Source organism: Symsagittifera roscoffensis, chromosome 2 (assembly GCF_963678635.1).
Source record: "Symsagittifera roscoffensis chromosome 2, txSymRosc1.1, whole genome shotgun sequence".
In the NCBI taxonomy this organism is placed as follows: domain Eukaryota; kingdom Metazoa; phylum Xenacoelomorpha; order Acoela; family Convolutidae; genus Symsagittifera; species Symsagittifera roscoffensis.
In genome coordinates this window covers 29,590,677-29,601,943 of record NC_087063.1, presented here as the reverse complement: position 1 = coordinate 29,601,943, position 11,267 = coordinate 29,590,677, and the positions used below count along the sequence as shown (strand labels likewise).

Genomic DNA, 11,267 nt, shown 5'->3' with positions numbered 1-11,267 from the left:
CATGCAATTTTTTTGGTTATTTTTCTGGGCTGGGTAATGTTGCCTCACCCTCAAGCAACGAGCACGGATCATGGTGGGCCTCGAACATCCTTTCGATTGAGAGGCGGAGACGTAACCACTTCACCACCGCTCCCCTATTACATCATTGGGCAAAATTACCAAAAACATCATAACTAAATTAAATCATTAATTGGGTACAAATGACTTAGGAACCTCTACAACAAAAAATATTAAAACAACAATACAGTAAGTAGGAATTTCATGCACGTTTTAGATCTAAGTTTAGGTTTTCAGCTCCAATGAAATTAGTCTCTTCTGATTGCACAGATTATCTTTCCATTTTCACTCCTTCACATGTTTAATTGTGCTTCATCAGTTTCCCTGGTTGATCAAAACTTACCATACAATTTTGTCATATGAAAAATCTCTTGTCATACAATCTCAAACACATTCTTATGTACAGAAAATTGAATGAAATCTCTACAATCAATATTTTTTGATACACGAAAGTTGTACGACAAGCAATTTTACATATCTGAAAATTGTGAGATAAAACATTTTCCAGATATGAAAATTGTATGAAAAAGACTTTTTTGATGTCAAATAAGGAAAAACTTACGGTGTAACCCATCCCATAAGGCTCACAATTTCTAAACAGAAGATAAGCTGAGAATCGAGAATATGCCTCACTCAATGAAATTGTGAAAAAAAAACATGCAAATCAACTGGTGCACACAAAATTCGGAAAAAGACTCCGAAGCTGAAACCAGCTCAATCACCTGTATCCGGTACTTCTACCTATATCCATCCAGAAGTAAAATCTAAAACGCAAAACTAACAAGAATGTAGAACATCCTAAATACGCACTGAAAATGACTTCTAACATTGACTTGTGAATTTCATCTGAGACGCTTCCGGCTATTGGTTAATCTGCTGGTTGGCGTGAGAAGCACTGGTGGGCATGAGATATGCCTTCTGAAACTCATGTTCATCAGTGCTTCTCACGCCAACCAGTTGGTAAGCCGGTTGCCAGAAACATCAGGCCGGCCAGTTAGCACAAAGTTTTCAACCTACTAAAGAAAAAATAATTTAAAAATATATCGTAAAACAGACAAATAAAAAAACTGCGTAAAAGTTGATGAATGATTCTGCAAAAACTCAGCTTGTTTTTCAGCATGGCCTATAACATTTAGAGTCAAAAGCAACATTAAGACTGATCGTATATCAGGGCAGAGCCCTGAATGTCACGATTGCCGCTTAAAACTGAGGAAATAATTTTTGCTTGGAAAAAATCGATAAAATAAGCTTTTATAATGGAAAAACATTATGCGTAACGTGAAAGTGATTGTACAAAAAAATTTAAATACAGTTCAATTTTTTTTCAGTGTATCCTTAGAAAACATTTGTTTTTGAAAAAACATTAAGATATAAAAAGGAGATTTATTGGTGAGGCACAACAAAGAAGACTACACTCTTTCATGATTTGCTTCAACCAAAAAACTTACAGTCGCATTAAAACCAGTAAAATTTAAAAACTATTTTGAAGTGTTCAATTTTATGAAAAAACTGCTCTTTGAACAAGTATCATCTATAGAAATTGTATTCAAATTTCAATTTATATTTCGAAGTGCTTCAATTCAACAAAAAACTTACTTTGAACCCAATAATACATTTTTTCTAAGCTTTTTGCACAAATGAAAAAAATTGCTTGTCATACATTTTTCATATAGAGAAGTTGCATGAGAAGCCTTTTTTTCCCTACTGATATATTTTTTTTCAAACGCTCTCATTCAACGGAATTTATACTAGTGATTTAAAATTTATTGAAAGAAAACTTTATCAGGAGACTTTTGAGGAACTTAGTTTTTGATGGAAAAAAGCGTATCATACAATTTTTGTGCATGGAAACTGTATGATATACATTTTTTCGAAGAAAAATGAAATGTTTTTTTTTCAATACTAAGCTGTTCTATTGGGTTCAAAAAGCCGCAGGAAGTATTCTGAATTTTTTTAATACAATTTTTAGATTTTCGAAAAATTGTACGATAAGCGGGTTTTTCATAAAAAAATGAAGTTTGAAATTATATGATAATCATTTTTGGTGAACGAGTTGTAAGATAAGTTTTTTTTTCGTAGAATAATTGTATAAACATTTTTTTTAATCTAAAAAGTTCAAAAAATGAGCGCAAAACAGCTACACCAATTTTTGAATTGAATAATGATCCTCTAAGTTGGTTTGATTTGATGACTGGGTCACTGCAACACTACACATTTACGTGGGATCATGAATTCCGGAGCGAAGCGATAATTTTTTAAATCTAAAAGAGCCATAAGTTGCTTTTTTCTGTGGATGAAGTTTTGTCAAATTACAGCCATTTGCCTTTCGGTCTTCAAGATTAGCTTTTTGAAAGGTTTGCAAAGCGGTCTTAAGCTTCTGTACCAATGTAAATTTGTGCTGGCAGTTGTAATAATAATCTTAATAGGTTGTTTTCAAACCAATGTGCACATGAAAATGAAATCAGGAAATTTTTATAAGTACAGGTTTGAGAGGGCATCATGGAGATTTCAACCGAATTCTGCCATGGGATGCCTCAAAAGGCAGGAGAGTTGTGAAGTACATCTTATTCTTATAAATGAAACAAAAAATCCAGAATGCAAGATGATGCAATACTGATAAAACCCGGGTAGTTTTCAAAAGTATGTTTTGATTGTTTAGTGATATGTCCAATCCGCAAACTAAAAGAGTGATAATGTGTTAAAATTTTTTGTAACGCGCTTGATTTTTTTTTGTATTTGCGATTTTATGTTATTTGCTTGATAGCTTCTAAGTTATATTTTGATGCAAGTTTTGTATCGAATACAGTTTATGTTGAAGAATAGTTTTTTAGTAATTTTTTGTGCTCTTAGAAAATCAATTTGCAATCTAAGTACACTACTACACTCCTTCATCATTTGGTCACAATTTATGTTTTCTTTTGTTTTTCTGGATTAAGTGAAGTTAACTTTTTGTGCAATTGTATAACGTAAGCTCATTTCTTTTGTTCAATAATAGGGCTTAATTAAATAATTCAAACTCCCTCCAATGGAGAAATTGTGTAGTTTTTACAACAGTACTCAACTGGATCAACTACTTTTTTCAATCCAAAAAAATTTATAAATCAAATACTGTTTCTAGAACTTTTTTGTTTAAATGTCAAAAAGTTTGAGTGAGCTTGCTTAGTGCAACAATTAATCACACTTTTTTTCTAACATCGAAAATGTTTTGTATGCGGAGATCGAAGTTTTAAAGAAAAAAGTTATGCCAATAAAAAGCAAAGGCTCGAACGCTTTACTGGAAGTAATTTTTGTTGAAATGGGTCTAAAGTTTCTCGCTTGTGAGAAATCACAATCTTTGTTGATTTGAGTTATTTTAGTCAAATCGAAAACTCGAGAAACATGCATTACGCAACGGTTGAGGATAATTGTTAGTGCTGGAACAACAGCAGTTTTCAGTTTCTTAGAGCAAACATTCGTAATTTATTTGGGAAAACGTTTGATTTTGTATGATACTTTGATTTACTTCAATTTTTTGGTGAACAAAAAGAAAAAGTTTTGGTTTCGAGCTATCTTCTGTTTTTGCTTGGATTGCTTACTGAATTGGTACCCAACTGTTTCAGAGCAAGGAATAATCTTGTTGCATGCATCCCCGGAAACTTAAGGCATATTGGATTTTTTTTAAATTTATTTCAGATAAAACAATGAAAGTGTTTTTTAATTGGCACCCGTTTTTTAATTGGCAATTGAGTTTATTTTAATTATAAACTCTCTTAAAATTCCTTTTAACTTGATTTGTTCAATTTCTTTGTTTCCAAAATTCTTCTCTGGACTCTTGGTTTATCAGACCCAAATTTTTAGTAACAGTCTGTCTCTCTTGCTTCAGTGATTTGCCCAGTTTTTTTCGCTGTTTTCTCAGGTTTTCGGATTGAATTGTGAATTCTTTGAGTTTATCGCAACTCGAGTTGCAGATATTATAATCCAAGTTTTTGCTTGATCTTTCTATTTCAAGTTTTTTACATAAGCTAGACTCTCAAATAAAAAATTATTTGCTTAAAGTTTTCTTCACCCAAGTTGTGTTCGAGGTTGTTTCACAATATCTACTTTGAAGTCAGCTTCACATTGAACAGTGAAATGATCATTTGTTTCTGTTTTTAGTAATACAACTGCACAGTTTTCATTATAAATGCTTGGAAAACATCAAACAATGAATTATAAGTATTTTGTTTTGGCGAAGCAGCAAATGATAGAATAAACAGACCAAACAGCTCTTAAGTGATTTTCCTACGGTAGTTAGCTCTCAATTCGTTTGTTTTCATATCCCCGCATTTAAGAAGGAATATCTCCGCATTTTCAATCATTTTAGAAATCTTAGTGTCCTTGATATTACTTTCGAAAACTCTTATGCACAAACAGCTTATACTTGTATTCGAATTAACCGAAGAATTCGAATTTTGGTTGTAATATTTTTTACACTCGAGTTTTTGTGACACTCGGAAAATTTATGTTACTTCTTATACAAACGCCAATGCCACCTCCTCTTTTTTCCAACAGCAATGTTCCATTAAAATACAACCTTTGTTGAGAACTCCGGAAACTGAATAATTCTTCAACAATGTTTCAAGCAGTATGTGAACAACTTGAATGACTTTCGGAAAAAAGTTATGTCGCTCTTTGAAAATTCTGCTTAGTGATCTGATAATCTGAAGCTAAAAAGCTTCCAGCATCACGGCCGAAACAAGGTCTAACAAAAAAGTGTTCGAATAAAAGAGAAACAAACAAGAATTAAAAGCCCCAAAACTGTATTTAAAATTAAAAACATTACATGTATCCTCAATTTTCACCAAACAACCTTTTTATTTTTTGATTCGCATTGAAAAAACCAAAAAAAATCAAATACTGAAGAAAAAACTAAGTTTGCCGAAATGAGCGAACTGAACTGCAAATATAGTGAGTCCAATCATTTCAATAGAGAAATAACAGCAAAAAAATAAAGCAGAAAATTTTCGGAGTTGAGATTGCGTAATTGCAAGCCAGTCGCGTAAATTCGAATTCCTCCTGAAGTTTGCTTTCCTAAAAAAATGTTGAGTGTTCATGTTAGTCAAATAACAAAGTATAAACCAAGAAAGGTTTGACAATATTCCTATAAAAATCTTGTTTTTCTCGATTTTTGCACAAACTAAAAGTCTTATTTTTAAATTGTGGAAAAAAATGGCTGCATTACCCATAAAACACTTCTGTTATTGATTTCTGGCAAATCTGTTTTCGGCTGTTTTGGGCTGGTAAAACTTCTAATATTTAAAGTTTTTGTTGTTAAGAACAGTTTTGTATTGTTTGATGTGAATTGAATTTTTATGTTTGTGGTCTTCAAAACCATTGAAAAATTTTTGTGCTTTTAAAATTACTGATTCGATTCTGAGTCTATTTTTTTTTTAATTTAGATAACTTAAAATCTTCAAAAATACGCTGTTCTCTGATTAACAAATCTGTAGCACGCTTTTCGCCATCAATTTTTGGTTTGTTTTAGTTTCTGTCCTACCTTTTGCTGAGTCTGTCTAAAGGTGTTGAAATTGTATATAGCTCACACATATATTTTGTTTCGTTGAAGTTCATAACTTTTCGCCATCTTATCAAGAGTAAACAAAACCCGCTGATTTCAGAATCTAGGGGCATTGTTTTCCAGATTCCGCCTTTCTATTTCTCTTCTCACATCCAATGGCTTTTTTGGTTCTTTTGCTTCATCATTTGCAATCTTTCATGCATACATTCATCAACACATCAACGCTCCCCTTTTACTTATCGTGACGCCTTCGTCGTAATTATTTCCTCGAATACTCCATAAGTCTTTGATCTTTCCACTTTTCTTGTCTTGACTAGCATAAATTGTGCAGCATCGTTTTACTTCTTAGCTTAAAATATCCTTACAATCAGATTTGCTATACTCGTTAGAGTTTATTGTCAACAAGGGGTCATTCTTAATATCTTTTAAGAAGTTTTGTCTATTAGACACTATATTTTTCAATGTCAAAATCTTTTGAATTATAATCAGTCATAAATTTACGTCATTGGGCTAGTTTTAAAATTAACTAAAATCAAATCATGGATTGAGTTCAAATAACTCTGTAACCTCCACAATGTATGATTCTCCAAATGGTATGTCGTCCTCGTACTAGAACTTTTCGTTGAATGATTCCTTATCATTCTACAATTTTGCTTCGCTCACTAATTCTGCTTCGCTCTTCTTCACTCACTAACTCTCCGTCGGTGGCATAGTTACCAAGTTTGATTCCTCTTGATTCATCTGTATCTTCCTTTCTGGGTAAACCGCCTCCCCTGTCATCGATCTCGTGGTGAGTCTTTAAAGAGTACTGCATCTTAACTGAAACCAGTCTGCTCGTTCATTTTTGTCGCCAATTCTTCTGGTCTTTCCGGTTCAATTCAGAAAACTCCGCTTCTTTTTAACTCTTCAGTCACGATTTAATTGCTCGAGTCGAGATTTTTCACCTAATTTGAAGCAAGATTTGAGAGGTTTGAGCGGTTTTTTTAGACAATTACGCTCAAAATCTTGCTTCAAAATGGTTTTAACTATTTCTGAAAAACTTGCCTTTCATGAAAAAATGGTTATCATACAATTTTCATATATGGAAATTGTTTGATAACCATTTTTTTTCAAAAAAAATAAGCGTAGTTATTTTTGATCACAAGACTGTTGTATTTGGTTCAAATAGCCGGAGAAACTAAATTGCGCAAATTTTCAAAATAAATTACAATTTGAATTGCCCAAAAATGCTGGTTAAATTGCAACAACTTTTTGCGCTTAATGTGACATGAGTCAACCAAAATTGTGCGCAGCTGCACCTTAAATCGCAAATTTTGAATGCGCGATAATTCAAAACTTCGCAAAAAATTGCATTAAATTATTTCAAAATAAGTGTTTGCAATGAAATTTTGTAAATCTTTTTGCTCAAAAAAGTTTAATACAGGTCCATTTTGCAAAAAAAAAATCCAGTGTCCACGCATTTCTTATGTGCGGTCAGCTAGACTAGCATATTTTTGTATATATCCAAGACCGCCACGGGAAGGCCGACTCATGACCTCAATGACCAGTATCAAAATTTTGGTTGCTTTTGTCGTTTTTCTTTGGGATCGCGCAAATGCCACCAAAAATTTGTCGTGCGAAAGCTAACGACATACTTCTTTTGGGTTGCGTAAAATTGCCAAAAGTCTTTAAGGTCACGGAAAGGGCTAACATATGAATTATTGGTCTAGCAGAGACGCGCATAACTTTTTTGATCGCTCAAAGTCACGCAAAGAGTTTTTTGTCGCGCAAAAATGCATAGTTTTTTTTGAGTTGCGCAAAGACGCGCAGTTTTTTTGGTCAAGCAAAGTAGCCGAAAAAACTTCAGAAAATTTGGTCAAGCAAAGTCGGCACTTGCCCATTTTGAGTCGTGATTGTTTCATCATATAGCTTGTTGAGTCACGAAAAGTGGCGACATATCTTTTCTGAGTCGCGTAAAGCCGCGACATACCCATTTTTGTCGCGATAGTTGTAATATACACATGTTGGGTCGCAAAATAAATCGCGTATTTTTTTTAAAATTATTTGAGAGCCAATTCGTTAACTGTTCACAATTAGAAAAGTAATTTAGCTTTAAAAATAGCATACTTCATTTTTCTGATTAATAATTTTACCTAAGATAAGCTCATTTTGAGTGAAGGTCTCATTAATATTCAACACTGAATCACAACTTTTTTATATTAGTTGTGATGCAACATAATTATTTTCTGTTATTTTCTGATTTACTAATTAGTCAAAGTTGGGCACTCAAAGTTGGATTACCTACCGTGTTTTGATTATCAAAGAAAACTCAGACAGGTAATAACATATAGTTATGAGCAAGCAGCTATTAATTAGTTAGTGGAGATATTAATTAGTTGTTATTTCTTTTCAGTCTGCGCTGAATCTTGCTTCTCGTCTCGACGAAGTCGCCGTAGTCATCATTGGCTTAGTTTTTATCACGTCATGATCTGCCACGTGATCTGCGTTGACGAATTTTCCTGAAAACACTGTCGTGTTCAGATCTCCTTCAATATTCGTCATGTGGAAACTTTTGTCTTTCCTGTACTTGGCGTAGGAGCCTCGCGAAGCCTCGATCGCTTGATTTTGTTCCCGTTTCGCCGACTTCAGTGAATCGTAGTTTGAAGTTCGATCCACATACGCTTGGAAATCTTCGACCAGTTTTTCCTGTTGTCGCATTGTGGCTCGCATGTGGCCATAGAACATTTGCTCGTCAGTGTGTTCTTGGCTTAGAATTGAGTCATAGATGTCATTCTGCTGGGCTTGCACTGACGAGGCTTTTTCCTGACTGATTCTGTTTATCGATTCCAGCACTTCTCTATCTGGTGTTGTCGGTCGAATAGGTCCATTGCTCAGCTCTTCTGTTATTTCTGAAAACAATCTATACTTGAAGAAAAAATGTATACTATTTTTTTTATTATGACAAGATGTTTTTGACAAGACTGTTTCGGAAAAAGAAATATCTGGAAGAGACAAATTATCTACTTAATGCCTAAATAGGAAATTGATTTCAAATCTTCGGCTCCGTTTTCAATCTGAAATTACCGTCGTGCTGGCCATAAATTTAGCAAAGTGAAGATTATCTAGCAAAATATACAAATATGGTGCTAAAGCGGATATTAACGTACTGTTAAAAGCTCCGAGAAAATTTTCCAATTTCCGTCACCACCAGAAAAGCAATAAAGAAAATCTTTTGCAATTTATTCCTCGGTAGTCAAATTACCTTTATAGCCCCAAAATGAAAAAATCATCTTGATACTTGATCTAAGGAGAAACACAATTTCCTATTTCGGTATCCATTACAAAGAACGTCTTGAAGTTGGCTAGCAAAAAAATTAAGCCGTACTTAAATACACTAATTGGTTTGCTCCAGTTGCTATCTAAACATATTGACTCGATCGGCTCCAAAAATCAGCCGAATAAAAGATATAGGCGACAAAAAATGAATAACATTCCCAACATGATCATTTCGTTTCTGCTGTCTTTCGGATTCATGGCGACTGTTACTTCAGCTCGCTACGTTATGCTTTACGTTCCTGACGAAGGTTTCGCTGCATCTCAGCCATATTACGCCGACAGCTACCTTAGCCTAATTCAAGGAGACCAGTCTCCAAATGTAATCTATCAATACTCCGATCAGGTTCCGAGCTACGTTGAGCCGCAACAAACGCCTATAAAACCATCTCTCTACCAACTGCAGTCATCCGATTTTCGAGGTCAATCATTGCCCGTTAAGAGGTCAATTTCACCCAACGGGGGATGGATGGGAAATTTGAACCTGCATCCCGTGGAACGAAGGTCAGATAACGAAGTGGCTCAAAGGTCATACGAGACATCATTCTATGGCATGAAATATCCATACAATGGCTGGAAGCCATACTGAGAAAAGCTCTACCTTAGCTGAAACCTATCTACAGAAGAACCTCTAACCAAATTAATTGATCTACTGTTTAAAATCAAAATATCGATTGTTGCTTACTAATTTTGATCAATTAAAATATCTAACTCATTTCTTATCCTTTGAACCGCCAAGTGGATTTATCATAAGATTTTCATATGAAGACAGAAAAAAATCATGTCCGTTTGATGTCTTGATGTTTCCGACCGTACTTAAAGGTGTCAGAACAGCTTTTAATTAATAAATCGAAAAAAAATTTCAACAAAATGCAAAAGGATGAAAACAAAAACATTTTCAAACCTATACCCACAGCAAATGAGAAAAGCACAATATGAGTTTCTAAACATAATTTTTTAACTGCGACTTTTTGACGAATTTGCCCATACCATCTAAATGATTTTAATGCCTTTTGCTCAAAACTAAAAAAAAAATCATCGATGATTGTTTTTTGCAAAAATGGGATTTACAATTGGAAAACTTTTGTCAGTTTTTGAATAATTAGGGCGCTTTGTACAAACAAAAGTAAGAAAAAACTGGATAAATATTTCAATTTTGTTTCTTACTATCAACTCGTATCAACTCGGGTCTTCGAAAACATTACTTCCGATTTTCAAAGAATTTCAATATTTGTGCTTGGAGTGGCTTTTTCTTCAAATAGTTTTTGACTTTTTAATTAGCAGTTTTTGACAACTTTTTTTTAAAATGTCATCCAAAATGTATTGTTTTCCTAAGCTCAAGTTTATGAAAGTATTTTATATGTGGTAAATTTTTTATTACGTTATGGGGGTTTACCAATATAACAAAATTATGGGGGACGTACCAATAGCCAAATTGGTATAACGAAGGCGCGATGTTTTTTGTGCTATTAACGCGTAAAAGGATATTTAAACCGCCAAATTTAAACAGAGAAAAAGTTTCAAATTGAACCAAGACATGCTACTTGGTTTGTTTAAAACTTTTCTAAAGCAAAAATTTCTTTTTTTATTTAATATAGAGAGTGAGGGATTGTTTTGGGAAAACAAAAAAGCTTAATAAGGTAAAAATGTTTACAGTTTTTTTCGAAAATTTTATCAATTTTTTTATATGAACAATTTCTCTTTTGAGAAATTGTTCATATAAAAAATTTACCTTAACACTATTTCCAAAAATTACTTTAACACTATTCCAAAAAGCTTAAAAAACAAAGGCAGTCGGAATATTCAACGCTTTGCACTAAAAAGAGCAGTCTTGTTGATATGAGGAACGCTGTACTTGTATACTCAGGTGATTACTTTAAGCCAATCAAAATTGAGTATTCAACATCTCAAAGTAAATCGCAAAAATATCTAAGTAAACAAATAAATCCAGGCCATTAGTGTTGATATTGACCGATTAGATAATCAGCAGATGAGTTTTCAAATATTGCCGGATCGAAGGCGGATTGGAACAAATTTAAATTTTCAAAGATACCGATTTGCGAAAAATGAAAAAACAAAGAAAATAAAATTTATTAGATCTGCACGAATTGTACAGTATAAAACATTTTCTGTTAATGTTGACTTCGATTTTGTGGGAAAGGCATTTAACCAATAGAAACGCTTAGCGATTTTGATTGGCTGAAATTTTTTCAAGCATTCGGTCCCTCAAGCATGAGGCCCCTCAGTATACTCAGACATGCGATAAGAGCATTAATTGCGTGAATGGTTTAGTGCAAGAAAAAATATATAATTTTTCCAGAGTGGCAAAAAATATTTTCAAAGCAACGCCTTACAAAGACTT

At 33.4% G+C, this 11,267-nt stretch overlaps 1 protein-coding gene across 1 annotated transcript in view; it reads right to left on the bottom strand.

The window, feature by feature from the left end:
• Positions 1 to 7,864: 7,864 nt before the first annotated feature.
• Positions 7,865 to 11,267, bottom strand: part of LOC134839352 (cilia- and flagella-associated protein 69-like) — a 6,170-nt gene continuing 2,767 nt past the window's right edge. The window contains exon 2 of the mRNA XM_063854870.1: positions 7,865 to 8,481. Coding sequence (XP_063710940.1) covers positions 7,982 to 8,481 — 500 coding nt within the window. The 3' untranslated portion in view covers positions 7,865 to 7,981. The remainder of the gene's footprint in view (positions 8,482 to 11,267) is intronic.